This window comes from Globicephala melas, chromosome 9, assembly GCF_963455315.2.
Source record: "Globicephala melas chromosome 9, mGloMel1.2, whole genome shotgun sequence".
Lineage (NCBI taxonomy): Eukaryota > Metazoa > Chordata > Mammalia > Artiodactyla > Delphinidae > Globicephala > Globicephala melas.
In genome coordinates, this window is record NC_083322.1 from 58873929 (window position 1) to 58893188 (window position 19260).

A 19260-nucleotide genomic window follows, 5' to 3' on the forward strand; every position below is an offset into this window, starting at 1 on the left:
AAAATTCCTCCTCACACGAATCCTGCTTTTAACTAAATCTATTAGTTTTTACTACGGACCTCATCTCCCAAATTTCTGCATCTACAGAACTTCAGTCTAGATGCTCTGCTCATTTTTTTTTTTTTTCTTTTTTTGCTGGTAATATTTTCCGTTCAACATGTTCTTCCCCCCGCTTAGAAAACAGTAAGTGCCTATCACGGACAAAGTAAAGTATTAAAAATTTAAATTGCCCTTAATTTTCACCAGCAAGAGATAAACACTGCAACCACCATATATGTTTTGCAGCATCGCCTTCAACAGTAATATTATCAACCGTTCCATAGTCGGGGTCATGCTTCTGTGGTTCAGTTATGCTTTTCTTCTCCTTAAATTCATGCTGTCCAGTGTTTTGGTTTTCTTTTTTGTGGGAGGGTGAGGGGGCGGTATGGCCTAACGTCTCCTCAGCCACACTGCCTAAATTTCTTTTCTATACACTGTTTTAAAAGCTCCACCATCATTATGGTCTTGGCTGTCCTGTGGGTTAGGCCCAGTATTGCCACCCTTGTCAAAGCTCTGTAATGACTTCACTTTGCCATTTTCCTCTCCTGGTCAGCCTGATTCCTCTCAGGTAAAGCTACTCGATGCCCCATTCATCTGATCAATCAAGGCACACGTATCACTCTACCTCGTCTTTGATAACTGCTAAGCTAGGCACATCAACCTCTTAAATACCTCCTCTTCATTCATTTCAACCCAAACCCCACCCTTTCCAAGTAAGTGGAAGATAGACGAGGAGTAGATTCCACATGGCTCCACACTTTCTCAGTGCTGTAGATCTGCCTACGTCAGCGTTGCCTATTTCAGAGTGTAGGCGACCAGGAGCCAGAAACTACTGCCTGATTTAATTTAGAAAACAACAAAATCTTGGGCTGTTAGGGCCTAAGACATGTTCCTGGTGACACTGATTTGGCTTTGCCAACTCCCACAGAAAACACCACAACTAAAGAGAGAAATGAGAGGCTTCGGGATACACTGATATGTGACCTGAAATTAGAAACATCCCTGTGACACAAGAAGAGTAAGGCCAAGTGAAGCAGCAGCTGGGTTCTCCCAAGAAGGAACTCTGCTTTCCTGAAATCATGACAGTAAATCATGTATCAGTGTGAGAATAGGAGCCTAATAAGAGGTGTGATATGCTTTAAGAGATGTCTGAGAACAGTTCCAGATGACTACGAAGAAAAATGACTTGATCAAAACACAGATGAACAAACAAACAAAGAAAGACCACATCTAAGGAAAAGGCGGAGCTACACTGGTCAGAAATATGCTGCATTTTTCCTACCAGGGATCAGACAATGTGCTTAAATAATTTACGGATGCTGGAGCCAAGGTGAGACTCTGTAAGACATTTCTGGTTTCTGATTATCTGAAAAACAGGAAGGAAAGGGAAAGTGAAGGAAGAAAGTTACCTTGTGGAATGGCCACCATCTCTGCTTCACAGAGGCAGGACCATCTAGCCAGCAAGTGAAAACATTTAGAAACTCTAATTTCCACTGAGCAACGTATGAAGCAGCCCTGGGACCTGCGAGAGGTACCCTCCCCTCTATGGCTGTGTGGCTGTGTAATGAAAGAGCACTGGGGGAAACAGAGCTCTGAACCTTCCTCTCCTGTCAAAATGGCCAAAGGTTGCCTTCTTCGGGGCAGGGAGGGGGACAGGGGTTTAGGACTACACGAGGAAATAATTATTAAAGTCCCATGTAAAGTATCAAGTCCAGGACAAGCGTGAGGGCAGGTGGGGATGAGGAGGTCTGTGGTCCCTGCCTCTCCTGGAGCCTGCATCCTCCCACAGCCCAGCACCTGCTCAGGCATCTCCCGGCAGCACATCACTTCTCCTGAGTCATGAGGTGTCTCTCACACCCCAGGCATCAAAGCCCAGTTCCCAAGGAAAGCTAACTTTGCAAAGGGTTGAAGAAAAAGGCACAGGCTTATTAAATTTTCCTGGTCTCCTCCCCCCCTCCTCCCCCACCCCCGACTTCCTCCAGGCCTAAGGCACAAAGGCAGGTGCCAGTTTGGCACAATGAAAAGGGAGACAGGATGTGAGAAAGGCATTTAAAGTTCCAACAGTGAGAATGTTCCCCAGATTCCTTGATAAATCCTTCACTTCTCAGTGAACACCCATCCTCCAGTCCTACATCAAAACATAAACCTGTTTGACTTGAATTCTACTTGCCCCACGTACCATTTTTACCAAGTGATCAGCCATTCTGAACAGGCAACTTTATAATAAAGGGGAACATTCCATGCTGCCCAAGAGCCTGCGTCAGCAACACAAAAAGAAGTACTTTGGCCATTAAAAAATTAATAAATGACAAAGTGTGTACCACCTAAAATAAATCTTTAAATGTTCCTCTCCTTAAGAAAAATCCCCACATTTCCCTGCTCTAGGCAGCCCTGCCCTTGGACATTCCCTGGTTGGCCCTGAAGTTCCTTTGTACACACAGTAAAATCACTTGGGGGAAATTAATAAATGAAAAATGCAATCATCTGATCTCTTACTCTTCGTTAAAGCACTCTTTCTCCAAAAAGGGGAAATTATTATTATTCTTCTTTTCCTTTTTAATAAAAGGCCCACTAATAACAGACAGGAACAATAAAAGGCATCTCAGGGGAGACCTGTATGTGAATAAACTTGAATCAAAACTCAGATCTAGTTTAATTATCAACTCTGGCTCTGTTCCAATTCCATATCCCTCCAAAGTCTCTCCGTCACCATTCTAGTTAACGTCTAGGAACTTCATTTAACTTCAGTGGTCCATGGTGCACACAGGCCAATCAGACATGTTTAGAGACGCTGGCCACTGTATCGCCATGGCAAAGGAAATATCTGTTTTACTTCTCATGCTTTTTTGGATGTGGACACTATGGTGAAAGCCCAAAGGAGCTTTAATCAATTCTTAAGTTGCTGGAATCATCCACCCAAGCTGATTCTGGCAGCTCTGTCTGGCATGAAATTGTCAAAAGGTAAAACACAACAGGATTTGTGTCTTACACACATACACTGCTATCTCCAGTGTCTTTTTCCTTCTTTTAAAGCTCTTCATCTTGGATGGTATCACACCTGCCCAATCAATCTGAGGGAAAAAAACCATCCTGAAGGATGGTGGTTGATAAAGAAGTCAGGGCCAGGGCAGGTCTTTTCACATGCTAATTCCTGCTTACTCTAGCTGTACCTGCAAATACAGCTTGAAACAGACTATTTCTAATACAGGGGAAGGTAATTACACTCACAAAGGCACCTCTGTGTCAGGGCTGGGCACCAGGAGCCAGCAGGTCTGGGAGACAGAGGCTTAACAGAGACTCCTGCAGTGAATGCACATTGTCTAGCATGGGGGAAAAGGCCAGACTGGGGGGGACCCTGCAGCATTCAAGACAACAGTGGTGCACCTTGTCTGGGAAGGTTATTTAATGCTTCTGGCACCTGTAGTCAGAGCCACCCCTCTTTTCCTACCTTACAGGTTTAGAATTTATTTGGCATGTATAATTGTATATTTTGATCCTGGAGCTACAAACAATGGGCAGCATGTCATGTCTTGATCCCTTAGCATTCCTCTTCGTTTCTCCCAAGCGAGTTAACCCTTGTATACACAGCCTGGCAGCACCTCTCCTGCCCAGGCAAGGGACAGTTAGGGATTTGAACAGGGTGCAATTCAGTATCTTGCTGAGAAACATTACTGGTGCCAAGCTCCGTTATGTTGTGTCACTGGCGTTAAAGCCAAATCAACCAGTCAACAATTGGAGACTCCATATAAGTGACACTGAAGTTACTTCAATTTGAATATAAAATATCAATGCCTACTACTTGCTTTCTTTAGTCCGGGGACTTTTAGATTATTGGTGTCTCCCTAATTTCATTGCAATTCTAACAAAAGCATCTTGGTAACTCAAGGTTTTTTGTTAGGAAATGCCACTCGTGTGCCAGGTCTAATTCTCTACCGTTCTACTATTACATGTTGCTTTGCCATCAATGACGCTCATCATTTAGATGGACTGGAAATCCAGTAAGTGGCTCAGAGTTTTATTACATGGAATTTTGGTCTCTGAGAAGCTTTGTCCCCTTCACAAAGCTAATCTGTAAAAAAAGTCCCATCTTTTCCATTTTTCTTTTCTTTCCCTTCTTGCTGTCTTTCCCCCCAACTTCTCCCTGCTACCTATTTGCAAGTTGCATGGTTTGTTTCTAGTCCCAAGGTTTAGACCCTGAAATTTTTACTATAAATACTTAACTTACAGTCTGTTATCTTTACCTTCCTCCTATATAATACTTGCACATTAGACTACTCAAATTAGAAGCAACCCCTCCATCTTACCATTGTTATGGACTTTAATTCTAGCTCAGATAACATTAAGCATTGTAATTACCATCATACATGCATACGTATACGTGTATGTGTATACACACACACACACACACACATACATTTAAATTCAGACAATGTTATTTAGACTAAATATTTACCACTTTTCTTTGCTCTTCATCCCCTGTTCCACTTCCAAACTACCATCTGGAATCACTTTCCTCCTACTTGAAGTACACTCTAGAATTTCCTTTGGTACGGTTCTACCAGTGATATGCCTTCTGAGTTTTGCTAGTCTAAAAATTGTCTTTAATTTACCCTTGTTCCTGGAAGACATTTTTACAGGGTATAGAATTCTATGTTGAAAGGTTTTTTCCTCTACACACTGAAGATATCATTCAAATGACTTCTGGCTTCCACGGTTCCTGTTTCTAAGTTAGCCATCAGTTCAACTGTTCCCCTTTAAAGACAATCTGCTTTTCTCTCTAGCCACTTAAGAGCTTCTCTTCAGCTTTAGCGTTCAACAGTCTCATTCTGACTGTCTAGCCTGAATTAATTTTATTTATCCTGCTTGCGATTTGCTGTACTTCTTGAACCTATGGATTGATAGCTTTCAATGGTTCTGGAGAATTTCCAGCCATCATTTCTCCTTTCCTCCTGGTTTTCTTTTATACCCATTAGACCTCCTCACACTTTCCTGTGTCTCACTCTCTGTCTCTCTATTCTGAGTAATTCTCTAATTCTCTCTTCAGCTGTGTTTAATCTGCTGTTAAAGCAAGAATTTTGAAATGCTGAATTTTAAATTTCAATCATCATAAATATATTCACCTTTTTAATTTTTAAAACAAAAACATTCACTTTAGAGCTATGATAATTTTTAAATTTTAAATCTTTGGAGGTTTAAAATGCTGTCAGTTGTTTTTGCCGTCTCTTTTTAAAGTGCCTTGTTTCCTTGTGTGATTTGAGACTTTTGTTTATGAGCTGCCCATTTTCCTTGGAACATTATCTATGAAAATTCTTTAACATCTGGGCTGAAGGTGGGTTCCTCTTAACAAAACTTGTGTTTGCTTCTGCCAGGGAGCTGGAGGCACTACCAATTCAAGATTATTTAAAATAAATTCCCAGCTTGAGAGTTTTCATATCACTCAAGAAATATAAATTCAGTCTGCAAACCTATGTGAGACAAGCTTGGAGTTCCTGATTCTTAGGGGTGGGTTTTCCCCTCCCCCTTCTCTCTCCCTCCACTCAGAAACAAAGCAATTTTCATTGCTGTCCAGATAGTATGAGGGAGCATTAAAAAAATTTTTTTTATTGAACTACATTTCATTTAAATATTGTATTAGCTTCAGGTGTACAGCAAAATGATTCAGTTTTTTATATATATATACACACACACATATGTGTCAAAATGTATCATCTTAAATATGGATCTATATCTGAATTCCGCCACTCCACATCAACAGGATACTGCAGGAGCAAGAATACAGACTTTGGAGTCAGAGACCTGGGCTCAGATTACTGCTCTGCCACTTAGCTACCTGATGTTGGGCGAAGTTCTTAAAATCTCTGTGCCTCAAGTTCCTCTCCAAAGAAAGTGAGTAATATTTGTACTGACATAAGAATTAAATTTAAATTCAATGATGAATATAAAGTACCTAGTATAATACCTAGCACAAGGATCTTCAATAAAAAGTGGTGATATAAAGACAATTACTATTATCAACGAAAAGCACACTGTCCTGTCGGAGGGGAAAACAGAATTAGCTGATAGAGTCTTTAAACAACTGGCAGCTGGAGTGTGACTCCTATATGGTTTCATACCTGAATCACAGGAGAGCTCTACATTTATCAGGCTAAGAGCAAATCTTTTATTTGGCAGAAGACCTAATCCTATCAAGTAAGCTTAAACTAGTTTGCTAAATTGATCATACTCCACATGGGACTATGGCTGTCACAAGACATATCTCCTTAACTTTACAGTAGATGAACATTTCTCAAATTAGCCATCTTTTAAATACAGAACTTGGTCACAATTAGAAACCAGAGAAATATAAGGACAGATTAGTAGAAATATATCTATCACTTCTGGAAAATATATTCAGAGCCCTCTATGAACAGTGGAGTAGTAGCATCACTTTCAATACTTCTAAATATAAAGAACAGCATATTAGGGCTTCCCTGGTGGCGCAGTGGTTGGGAGTCCGCCTGCCGATGCAGGGGACACGGGTTCGTGTCCCGGTCCGGCAGGATCCCACATGCCGCGGAGCAGCTGGGCCCGTGAGCCATGGCCGCTGAGCCTGCGCGTCCGGAGCCTGTGCTCCATAACGGGAGAGGCCCGCGTACCGCAAAAACAACAAAAAAGAACAGCATATTATATTCCAAAAGATGAACTAAAATAAAAAAGAGCTGTTGAAACCAATCCTGCCGGCACTTAGCAAAAAACAAAACAACAACAAAACACTAACTGGATAAAAATGTTTGCCTCTAGAAGGTTACCCACAGCATGAGGCTAGGAGGCTAATGTTTTACTATTACATACTTTTTTATATCTGAATTTTCTTCTCTTAAAAGCTATACTACCTGTTAAAATTAACTTTTGAAAGAACTTTATGGCACTAGAATTATTCTCTCACCTCCCTTAATATTGATCACTTTGAAGGCAATAAGGCCATACTCATCTCTGTAACTCAGCACACCTCAGAGTGTTAGCCCTCAACAAATATTTGCTGGGTGAATGGGAGAATGATAAAAAATTAACCATTTTTTAATATTTTAAAGAATATTTTCCAGCCCCCTTCAGCACACTCCATTTCTTCCAGCACTGTTCAATAAAAATAATATTTTTCACGATGTCTCCTTTTATTTGCTCTTCCAAATGTAGGTATCATTACTATCCTCTTTTACCAATAATGCATTTGAAACACAGGGACAGAAAGGTTTGTTTAAGTCTTTTTTTTTTTCAGTTTTTTTTTTAAATGCAAACTTCTAAGCAGAATAGGGACAGTATTACATCATTTCCAATATTAGTCACAAGTTCACACCATGTTAGATATAAAACCTGGCCGCTTGAGGTACTTGATATCCTTTCATTAATTTCTAAAATAACTGTCTTTTAATAAGACAAAATGCCCCAAATGTTCATTTTACAGCAGATATTTATGACAAAGTTATCAGGAAGGCACAAAGATTTTTTTTTGTTTTGTATTTTGTGGTACGCAGGCCTCTCACTGTTGTGGCCTCTCCCGCTGCGGAGCATAGGCTCCAGACGCACAGGCCCAGCGGCCATGGCTCACGGGCCCAGCCGCTCCGCGGCACATGGGACCTTCCCGGACTGGGGCACGAACCCGTGTCCCCTGCATCGGCAGGCGGACTCTCAACCACTGCGCCACCAGGGAAGCCCCACAAAGTTATTTTTCAAAGAACACAAATCGCTATCATTTGGGTAGCAGCTTGGCTCACTGTCAGGTTATGTGGCTCTCTGCAGGGCACGTGAGGTTTGTACTGCTATGCTGGTTAATGCAAGAGTTAAGGAAACAGAAGGGCCCTCTTGCCTCGCAATGGATAAAATCATTTTAATTCCTATAATTTAAAGAGTTGATATCAGATCTAAGGTAACATGTGCTTATTCTAAAAAACAAAACAAAGCAAAATTGAGCCATTCTAACTAACATTTTTTAAAAGTATTGGGTACTAAAAGGAATGAGGAAAAAATGATCAAATAACTACCCTGACTTAAGCTATCACACATTCGTGCTGTTTGGTATCCTCTCAAATCTTTTCATCTCCATTTTCCTAGCACGCTCGCATCAACAATGACACCAAAACTGCCAACTGCTCCATATCCGTGGGTAGCATAGAACCTTGTCTTTGAACTTCCCTGAATTATCTATCAGACACATGCTCTCTCTCATCTGGCTCAAGATATCTCTAGGTGATAACTCATGTTTCAAAGAGAGATTGCATTGAGTTTGAAACCCAGCCTCCCACTTCCTTACAAGGTATATGACCTTTGAAAAATTACCTAAACCCATCAAGCCTTCTTTTCCTCAACTGTAACTTGGAGCTAAAAAAACAAAAAAACAAAACTATCTGCATCAGTAGGCTGTAGTAGGGATTAAATGATGTAAAGTGTATACAGCTCTAAACATGGGGCCTAGCACAAAGTGAGCCCTCATCAAACATTAGCTCTAACGAGCTTGCACGCCCATGCGAACAAACACACGCTTCTAAGCCTGGACCCTGCCTCTGTCCCTCCTAAAAGTCCTAGCACCATATCTGATCTTGCTATATCTTCAGATGTTTCAAATCCTTCCATTTTTCAGTGACTCTTTTTTCTGTCTACAGACAGGCATGGTTCTTCCAACAAATTAAAACAAACCACAAATCTCTCAGCCTCTTCTCCCCTGTAACGTTATCCCTCGCCTCTACTTTTTCTTCCAGTTGCTGTATGCTTTCACTTTTGTTTCTTTCACGGTAAAACCTTTAGGTTGAATGGTCTGTATCGGCTAATATTTTCTCAACCAGGTTTCTGCCTCTACCATTCTCCTTAAATTGACTTCTTAAGGATAACCAGTGGCCTCCATCTTTAAATTCAAAGGCCTTTTCTTGGACTTCAGTCCCCTTGGTCTGCAGCACTAGATACTACTCAAGTTCTTCCTCTTCCGCTTACATCTCAGCTCTCTACCAGCTCCCACAGCACTGTTTCTTCTGGTTCTCCACCTGACAGCTGCTTCTGCTCTTTTCTCCCCCATACCCACTTAACTCCTGCCACCCTAATGAGGGTAGTTTTTGAGTTCCATCATTGGTGTCCCATCAGCTTGGGGATCTTACCCACTCCCATAGCTTCATGCAGGTGGATGACCCTTAAAAGACCGTCTAAAGTTCCCATCCCTCTGACAAGGCTCTAGTCCTACATTCAACAGGGCAGAGTAAGAAGAACACCAGACAGGGTGTCAGGAGACAGTGTCAGGCCTAGCTGTGCCCTGCCTACCAATCACCTAGCTGATTCTCCTAAGACTTCTGGGCTTCGATTCCTCAATTATAAAGGTAACACCAGACAGAAGGTCTTTTAAGGTTTCTTGCAGCTTCTCAAATATTATGAAATTATAAAATTTACAGTATCACAGTCCATCCAGGTGCTCAGGCCAGAAATCTGGGCTGATTTAATCTTCCTCTTCTTTTCACCTTTCATCACTTTCCAAGACTTTGTGAGTCTAACTCTCGCACATCCTCTACATATATCCCCCTACTGCCTCTCCCCACCGTGACGCCCTGGTTGAGGTCACGGTCATCCCTCCTCCCTGCCATCCCCAGTCTGTATCTTCCTAACTGGCCTCCCAGCCTTCTGTCTTGCTCTCCCGTGTGGCACTCTCCACACTGACGCTGAATTACCCCTCCTTAAACACAAACCCTATCATGCCATTTGTCTTTGCCTTCTACCTGGTTAACTATGACTCATCTTTTAATGCCATCTCCCCTTCCAAAGCCCCCTGGCTTTCTTGCTATGAGTCTGCTCCATCCCTCTTAGAACTCTGTGCGCAGCACTCTGACAGCCCTTCTCAACTGCATGTGTTGTATTCCAAGGGTCTCTTTACTTGTCTGACCGCCCCCATGAGATGGTAAACTCTTTATAAAAACATGCACTATAATTCACTTTCATTTTCCCAGTGCCCAGGGCAGAGCTTTCCAGGTGAATAAATGGAGGCCTCGGAACCTGGGAAAGCGATCTTTCATCTAGTTGGCTGTTTCCTTTATGTTTGACCTCCCCAGTATCCTGGTCTTCTGTGGTCATTACTTGTCAACTTATTCTCTCTCCATGCTTTCATATCATTGCTAGTAACTTGGAAACACCTGGCTTTTGCTTACCATTTATTTGCTCAACAAATATTTATCAAATGTCTACTTATGTGCCAGAAGCAGTGAGTAAGCTAGGTCTTTGGTGTCACAGTTCACTCTGGATGAGGGAGAGACAGAGACAGACGGAACTATCAGATGGTGATGGGTGCTACATAGAGACCTGGAAGAGGGGGATGTGACAGCGAGTGACCTGGTGTCCTTCTGAACAGGCATCTGCTGAGCTAAGATGTGAGGGGAAGAGCCTTCAGGCAACTGAAAATGAACAGATGAGCCTGGAGTATCTGAAAAGGAAAGGTGGCCAGCATAGCTCGCAGAGTAGGGGGGCGGTGCAGAATGGAGGGTGGAGAGGACGGGGCCAGCAGGGATGGAGCTGGGGTTCTAGTCTAAGCGCAGTAGGTTCTAGTCTAACTGCTAGACAGTTTTTCACCAGAGACACAGTTTCTGTAGGGCACACTAGCTTATTTCCTCTAGTTTCTACTCAAATATCATCTCCTCAGAGAGGCCTTCCCTGGCCACCCTATTAAAAGGCAACATCCCAATTCCATCCAGCCTCCGCCCTTCTCCATCCCCTCACCCTGCCTCCTTCTTCTTCAAGGTCCTTAGCTCCGCCTGATGTCATATATTTGGTTTCTTGACGGCTGACTTCTACCCACCAAAGTGAGCAGGGGCTTGGCTTTTCACAGCCACATTCTAAATGGCTAGACCAGTGCCAGGCACACAGTCAGACCTCAAGAGACATATATCCAGTGACTGAATTAACCTGACTTACATTTTAACTACATCACTCTGGCTGCTGTGGGGACTACGGATCTGACGGAGTCAAGAATCAAAATAGAGAAACCCATGAGGAGGCTTTCACAGAGGTCTGGGTGAAAGGGAAAGGTGGATGAATCAGAAGAGAACCGCCACTCGGGTGGTTGTAAAACCATGTAGTGTCCCTTAGTGTTAGAAAATTAGCATGGCACGATGTCCTCAAAGCCATGACTAAACAATTGTTTTCTTCATATGGGGCCATGAGCTCATAAAAGCAGGTATTTTTAAAAGCTGCTATCTTGAGAAATTATTCTTACGTACTTGTATGCTACCAAGATAAAAGTGATAAACTGATGAAATCTGACAAAATCTACTAACACTAAAAAATGCACATGCCCCTTGACCTAACAAGTTCATTGCTAAGAATTCATTGTATATACTCACAAAAATATGTCACACTATATGCAGGGATTGCTAAGAATTCATTGTATATACTCACAAAAGTATGTCACACTATATGCAGGGATGTTCACCCTGTCATTGTGATGTCCCCAAACTAGAAACAACTTAAATACCCATCAATAGGAAACTGCTTTAAAAAAAAACAAACAAATTTAAAAGAAACTTATATACAGTTATTAAATGAGAAAAGAGAATTAAGATATATTGTGTGTTTAGGAGGATTCTGTTTTTGTTAAAACACACAGATACACCATTGATGTGTGTGTGTGTGTGTACAATTTTTGACAGAGAAAAGGGAGAGAGGGAGGAGAGAAATAAATACAGATTTAAATAGAAAGGTTTTCTTTTCTTAAAGATATATAAAAAACATAAGCAGTGGTAATCCTTTAAAGAGAGAATAGGGTGGTAAGGGGTAAAGAGAAAATTTTACTTTAAGACATTTCTGAATTATATCATTTTTTTGAAACATAAACTTGTATTTTACTTTAAAAGACCAAACAATATCCCTTTGAGATAACTAGCAGAATAATCAAGAACATGTGTCATCACCTGCTTTCTGATATTATGAACAGCAGCTCCAATGATTCATTTATATACACACGATGAATGAACACACATACACACCACGCACGTATGCGGATGAAAATACAACTGGATGTGAAGCCTGTGGATACGGAGGGCCAACTGTATTCATTGTACTACGCCATTTTATAGAAGGGACTTGAGCGTCTGTCCCCCACGGGTACCAAGGGATGACTTTCTCTGTCAAATGCAGTGGGACAGAGGCCTTTGATTCGAAAACAGTGGACAGAGCTCATATTCCTTGGTGACCTTCCATGCTTTAGATGGAAATGTTTAATTTGTGATTACACAACCTGAAAACAATTTTCAACAAAGCTTGATGGATCGTTGCCACTATTGCTTCACTGACCATTTTTCATTCTTAAAAATAGCCACGAACTACTCCATTGCTTCAGAAGCATGCATGCACCTTTCAGTCTATCTTAGCTGTGCCGCCATTTAATGTTAAGTAAATTCTATTCCACTCAGAAGGTATAATCTTTCTCCTCATTGAAGCTCTGTTGGCTCCTAAGGAAAAGGTACCATTCAAAAGTAGATGTGTATCACTTTCTTAGATAAGAATTTATTTTACTTATACTCTAGGGGCTTATGTAATAAAACAAAAGTTACCTAGTGAAAGGGAAATACCACCTCACATATTCTTAAGAAAAGTAGTACCTGTTGCAGATTTTAAAAAACTACATTATATTCAAACAGCTCTTTCAAAGGCAATTAATTATCCTGCCTTTACTTCAATCACCTGCCTACTCCGGGCTATAACAATGTCACTATAATGGGGGGTACTTTGTTTACAGAGTTCACTCTTTCTGCTCTAAACTATTTCTAACTTTAGGAATGTGAAATGTTTACCACATCCACTTTTTTTTTTCAGTTGTAAATGTATTTCTAAAGCAAGTATTCTAATTACCTTTTACTGGAAAGTTGCAGAATAGTTGGGTATTTTGCAAGTCAATTTAGGAGAAAAACAGAAAGCCTGGTTAAGTCCAATTAAGTGAGGTTGAGCACTGCAGGTCTAAACACACAGACAGAGCCTACACTCAACCCTTCCTGGGTCCCGCATTGTCATGTTAACAACAGCAAACAAAGGGTCCAAGGGAGGGAAAATGAAGATTACCTGTCCCACCTGAAACTAGGATAGAAGTTCTCTTTTTCAAGACCCACCCAGAGGGACACATACCAGATTTAAAAGTATTAGTCACCACAGGTCATTCGCATTTTTCTACCCAACCAAGACTAGAAACAGAGAAAAGCTTTATCACTGAAGAGCGCTATCCGGAAAAACAACAACAACAACAACAACGTAGTAAACTACATAGCAATGTTAAAGCTGTGATGCCCCTAAAAGGTGGGATCTAGAACCACTAAAGTGATTTCTGACCATGGAGGGGTGGGGCAAGGTAGGTGAGCCTGGAGAAAGGAAACTCACAAGAAACAAAACCTGAGGTTAGAAGGTGGGATAAAACGAATGAGGATAAACTACAAAAGCTGAGGTTGGATAAACTACAAAAGCTGAGGTTGGATAAACTACAAAAGCTGAGGTTGGAAGGTGGGATAAAACAAATGAGGATAAGCTAGGGTGGTAATACAAGACCAATCAGATTGAGTGGAGAGGGGAACTCTGCTGAATCAAGTCCAGCCTCGCAGGTCTCAGGGAGTTTAGCTGATGATACCAATGGCCAGCAGAACGGAGGAGACTGCCTGCCAGGTCACTCCCTCGCAATGCAATCAAGTTTCCAGAAGCTCAAAGCTCAAATTGTTAGTGACTTCACCTGGTAATTACCAATACACCAAAAGCAGTGTTTTGAAAGGCAGCACCCAGGCCTGTGGAATGCCTCTGAACTAGATTAAACCACCAGGCTAGTAATTAAACTAACTTTATATGGGAGAGGTCTCTTGCTCAAACTTGAGCAATCCTGCTCATTTCAGGAAAGCCATTTTAGTACAAAAGTGGAAACAAGAAACTTCTGAGCCTCAATTTCAGCTCAGATACCACCGTTGGCACCTCTATTCTCCTAACTACAAAATTAGGAGACCAACTACTTCCAAGGGGTGTTAAAGGGGATTAAGATTATGAAACACTGTGAAGATGAAAAGGACTAAAACTCAGTCTTGTTTCGTTTGCAGGTAGTTTAACAGTCTCTGTTTCTGTGTCAGCAAACAAGTTTTTACCATTTTATCCATCTAGACATTTCGATAGCAGTCACTGCCACAGTACCTAAGTGCTTTTTACCAGACAACCCACTGAAAGACTGCCTGGCAGCTTGTCAAACTGACATGCTGCGACATCGTGTGATAGCCTGCAAGAGACTAAAAATGCAGAACAGAGGAGGATTTTCCTTCAAATTGATGAATGCTATGCCTCATGACAATACTGTTTGTTTCTCACAGCTGGATAACAATTTGGTAAATGAAACAGCTATCGTGTTGTGTTCCACCGCGCAATCACCTTGAGCATTTTAAGTGCTACTTTAAAAAATCAGCATGCTTATTCCTAAACGCTACAAGATGCCTAAGTCTAAGGCAAGGTTCCCCCAGAACACTAACCTCAGAGAAGAGGGTGTCACATAATACTGGATCCTCACAGAGTCTCAGATCTTGGGGTACTCTTCCAACCACTTGACCTTGAGAAGTACAGAGCTCTATTTGGGGAAGGCAGATTTACCTGAAACAACCTCAATTATTACTAACACTGGATGTTCACCAAGGTCACCTAAAAAACTGAGTTAAAAAGAAAAGGGTAAAAAAGTATTCCTGGGGAATACTTTTACAAATGCTGTGCTGAATGTCAGAGCAAGGCATTTAAAGTTCACTCTAAAAAGCAATATGTTACATATGGGACCATTATATATCCATACAGGATAAATTGGGAATAGGAAAGAAAGAAAGCAACTGTCGTAATGTTATGTGTCTGTGGGACATAATTTCTAGGGACAATATTGCCCACAGTCCAAAAGTGACTTCCTCTTGACAGCTTGGAACGAAAATGAAGACAATGGACTTTCCAAAACCACGTGAATGGCTGATTTAAAAAGTGAATTAAGTGGTGATCAAGACGCTGATTCAAAATTCATATGAGAAACTTGAATAAAATATTTCTTGATATGTGTGTATAGAAAAAAGCAATATTAATTTTATGTAATGTGATTTTATATATCTATGTGTAAATAAATGAAAACCAACATTTTAAGTAGTTGTTTGACTTACCTTCCTATATCCCTAAAGGTTTACTTATTCAAGTTGGCCATGAAACATTTTTTTTTAATCTTCTCATTGAAAATTGGTGAACACCTAATGTCTGATGAAGCCTTATAACAGGGCATATATGAAGCTAATTCTAGTTCATTACAACTTCTTTGGTAGAAGAGTGTAAATGACAAATTCAAGAATTTTCTGTAATTTTGGTTTTGCGATCATTCTGAAAAACTGTTTTCTAAATGATAAATGGTTAAGATGCAGAATAATTATGAAAAGGCACACATAGGGATAGGTTTGGAACGTACAGGATCGGAACATAAATTCCTGATCTGGTATGGGCTTCGTGCGCGTGGGTAAACCGAGCTCAGCCCATCTCCCGAAAGATGGTGCCCTGTGACCCTGGCAGCTATCTTTCATAGACAACAGCGCTGAGAATTAGGTTTTTATATCAGTAACAGACCCAAACAAAACTCCACCCAGTGCTGCGGCAAAGAGCTGTGCACTGAACAGTGTCTGCGGGGGTCATGACATCATACTCATCCTTGATTTATGTTTTCTAAGGACAGTTATTTGGCAGATGGCAGGAAAGGACACCTCCTTCTAACTGGCATGAAGGTACCCTATGAGCTCCGGCAGAAGATCTTCTCTAGGTATAGAAATGTGAGGAATCAATTTCATGCCTATGAGCAGTTACTAGTTTAGGAGATGAGCATATACTCAAATAAATGACTGAAAAGAGTTACCTTGTAGATCCCAAAGAAGCCCAGGTCCCTTAGGACAGACAGAGCACTGACTCGGGGACCAGTGGTGATCTCTCCAGCCACCTGCAAACGGATCTTGACAATTTCCAAAGGATTTGTGAAAATCACCTGGGAGGCTCCTGCCTAAAAGGGAGAAAAAGAAAAGATTTAGTATAACGCGGGGTGGTTCAGAAAGAGATGAGTGATTCTCTTCAAAGGAGCTCAGAATATTCTATTCTCAACAGACTGTAGTTTCAATCCTTGTCCTTGTGATTATGAGTTTGAATCAAAACATAGTTACTGCCTGGGAGGACTTGGATCAGGCTCCATTTCCTTCACGTGGAGGGTGAAAGAGAGCAAAGACCAGAGACTTGGCCCAACACAGAGAGGCTTCTGTTGGCCTCACCCAAGTCCTCACACGAAAATGACAAACATTCCTTGAAGCACAATCAACCGCCGCCACAGGACTCAAAGCCAAGCACACAAAGGCAGCCATAACATGAAAGTCAAGTGGTATCTAAATAAAGAGACACGAATCTGCCTGTCAGAACAGGAGGGGGGCAGAGAGGACACAGGCTCTCGCATGATGTACTTCATAACTCTGTCAATATTCCAACAACTGCCAGAGGACATGCAAACTTAGATGAAAGCTACTTTTTCTTCTCTTAAAAAATCAGATCGCTCATCAAACACCGTTTTATGGACTTACGTATTATATTTACATATTATCTGTGTATAGAATTGCTCTTTTCATACAAGATAAATGTCAAAGTAGTAAAAATATGCATTAAATCAATTACAGCCCAAACTGTGAACAATGTGTGTTCATTCCAGCAAATGGCTGGGAGCCTCACCTCTAAGATCATCAGTGGAAGTCTCTAAAGTGCACACTGTAAGGGGAATTTTAAGCTAGCTATTTTGAAGCTAAGCCTATATTTATTATAAGCAATTACATTCTTACTGTACTTCAACTTGTTACTCCTTGTCTCAAATAAATTTTTATATCATCTAAACTAAGGCTGACACAGAACGTACTTCAGAATCTTCATTATACAGTGACGTCACCGAACCAGACCACAGACATGGTGCTGACATTGACAGCTTAGCAGATGCTATCATGGTAACATGCACAATTTGGGTCAATATCATACCAAACTACTTCTCGCCAGATCCTCTGATCCTATCAACCAACGTGCGTGCCTTCACAAAATGGCTTGTGCTAATCAAAACCAGCTGTAAGGATGGTCTTTAAAGTACAGTTTAATACCTGGAAATAAAAATTAGAAACATAAACATGCACTGGGAAGGGATAGATTAAATGTATTTGAGTATGCTCCTGAAATGAGATATTATGCAGCCAATAAAAATAAGGTGGGAAATGGTCAATACACATCGTGAAGTAAAAACTCTCAGATGCGTAAACGCACGTACGCCTCTCCCGCTGCTATCCCTGACCATCATGTAGAAGAGAGACACCAATGTAGTGCTTTTGAGGTGGTAGGGTTACAGATTTCTTTTCTGCTGTGTTTTTTGTTTCTTCTGCATAGATCATGTGTTACTTCTATAAAGAAGTCATGTAGCAGTATTCATTTTTATCTAATATGAGAAGCAACGTTAACCAAAAAAAAAGAAAGAAAAATGTTCATCCTTTTAACTCTCTCAATCAAATCGTTTTTCCATTTTTACCAACTTGATACCTTAGTCAATACACATTTGTTCCTAAAAACAGACTAGGATTTTCCCTCTCTCCACACATTCAAACTATGGAGAAGGCAGTATTCCCCTGTGTTTAGACTGCCACAGACTCCCTCTCTGTACTTGATTAAATCATGTTTCACCCATCACCTTCATCTCTCCTGAGTGACTCTACAGAAGTGGTAGGAAAAACCTGGGTTGTATTCACGAAAAGGCCCACAAAAGGCCCTTCTAAAGTGGGAAGGGGAGGCTGGTGTGTTCTTCTGGTCCACATGAAGCCATTCTGCTTCCACTGCTCCCAGGGCTCAGAAGAGCCATGCTTTGCTCCCAGGCTGCTGTGACCCGCAGGCAGGTGGGAAGACCAACCCCTGCAGCCCTTGAGTATTTTGTGAGTTGGCACCTGCGTCTTTCCAAGCGACACGGGGGGGGGGGGTGGTTGCTGATGGGAGCCATAATGAAGAGATGAAAAGGCCCTGGCCTAGTAACAGCACTGAGGGTACAGTAAGGATTATGTCTGTGCTTCTGGACCTGAGTTCTCATGTTGTGAAAATGAATACAATTTTAAAAATTGGTTCATGGGGCAGAAGGGCTGGGAAAGATTCGCTGAGTTGGAATTAACCTGAGGCTGACTTTTAAAAGCTCAAAAGTGGGTAAGACCGTGTCTACCACGGGTACAATGGCGAGCAGTCAGCGTACACATACATGGATCTTCTTGAAGAACAGAACAGGAACGCGACGCACACTCACCAAGTGCTGCCAACAGCAGCTAAGGGGCAGTTGAGTATCACATGTGACAAGTGATCCTCAGTCACTACTGGTCGTACCATCTCACTTGTTACGAGGATCAAAGAGACAGCTAACGTACAGCAGCCAGCACGGGGCTCAAACAGTGACTCCAAACACATTGGTTTCCTCTCCTCTGGCTCCTAAACTGATGGCTCTCCTCCCTGGTGGCATGTTACAACTGCTTGCAGAGCTTTTCAAACATAGTGACTTCTAGATCTTACTCCTGATAAATAAGATTTCTACATTTGCCCCTTCCTATGTGATTAAAACGTGTGGTGAGAGTTGAGAATCATTTTACTTCACTGCATCGTCTCTAGGCTGCCTTTCAACTCTGAGAGGCTGCTTTAAGGGCTTAAAGCTGTGATTTCTAATTCTAGTTTTCTACATTCTTTCAGAGGGTAACATTTGTATGTTTTACATCTGACCTCGTAACAAACCTTTTATACATCTCCAAGTGGTAACATTATTAAAGGGTATGATTGTTAGGTATAGAATTGCTATCTTATTCATTTTCTGATATCATAACTAATACCCACAAAAGTTAATATTATATACAATAAAACAAGAAATTATACTCAACTCCCTTGACTCCAAGCCAATTGACAGATACCAATCTTTTAGCATCGCACAGTGAAGTCTGTCTAATCACTAACGATGAGGCAAAAGTTCCCTTCAGAGAGCTGCAGGGAACAGAGGCAGTGGGAAGAAAGAGTGCAGTGATACTAAGAAAAAAATAATGTCGCACAAGTTACCTCTGGTGGGCTCAGAAAGAAAGAACCTACAGACTCAAAGTGGCACATTGGAGAGGGGCTGAAGATGAATCGGCTCTTTGGAGTCAAGCTGGAAGGAAATGAGAGACT

General features: G+C 41.4%; 1 protein-coding gene across 6 annotated transcripts in view; it reads right to left on the reverse strand.

The window, feature by feature from the left end:
* Positions 1 to 19260, reverse strand: part of SLC25A13 (solute carrier family 25 member 13) — a 204468-nt gene that overhangs the window by 14502 nt on the left and 170706 nt on the right. For all 6 annotated transcript variants that reach the window (XM_030857235.2, XM_030857234.2, XM_060304626.1 and 3 more), the window contains one exon: positions 15923 to 16063. In XM_030857235.2, coding sequence (XP_030713095.1) covers positions 15923 to 16063 — 141 coding nt within the window. The remainder of the gene's footprint in view (positions 1 to 15922; positions 16064 to 19260) is intronic.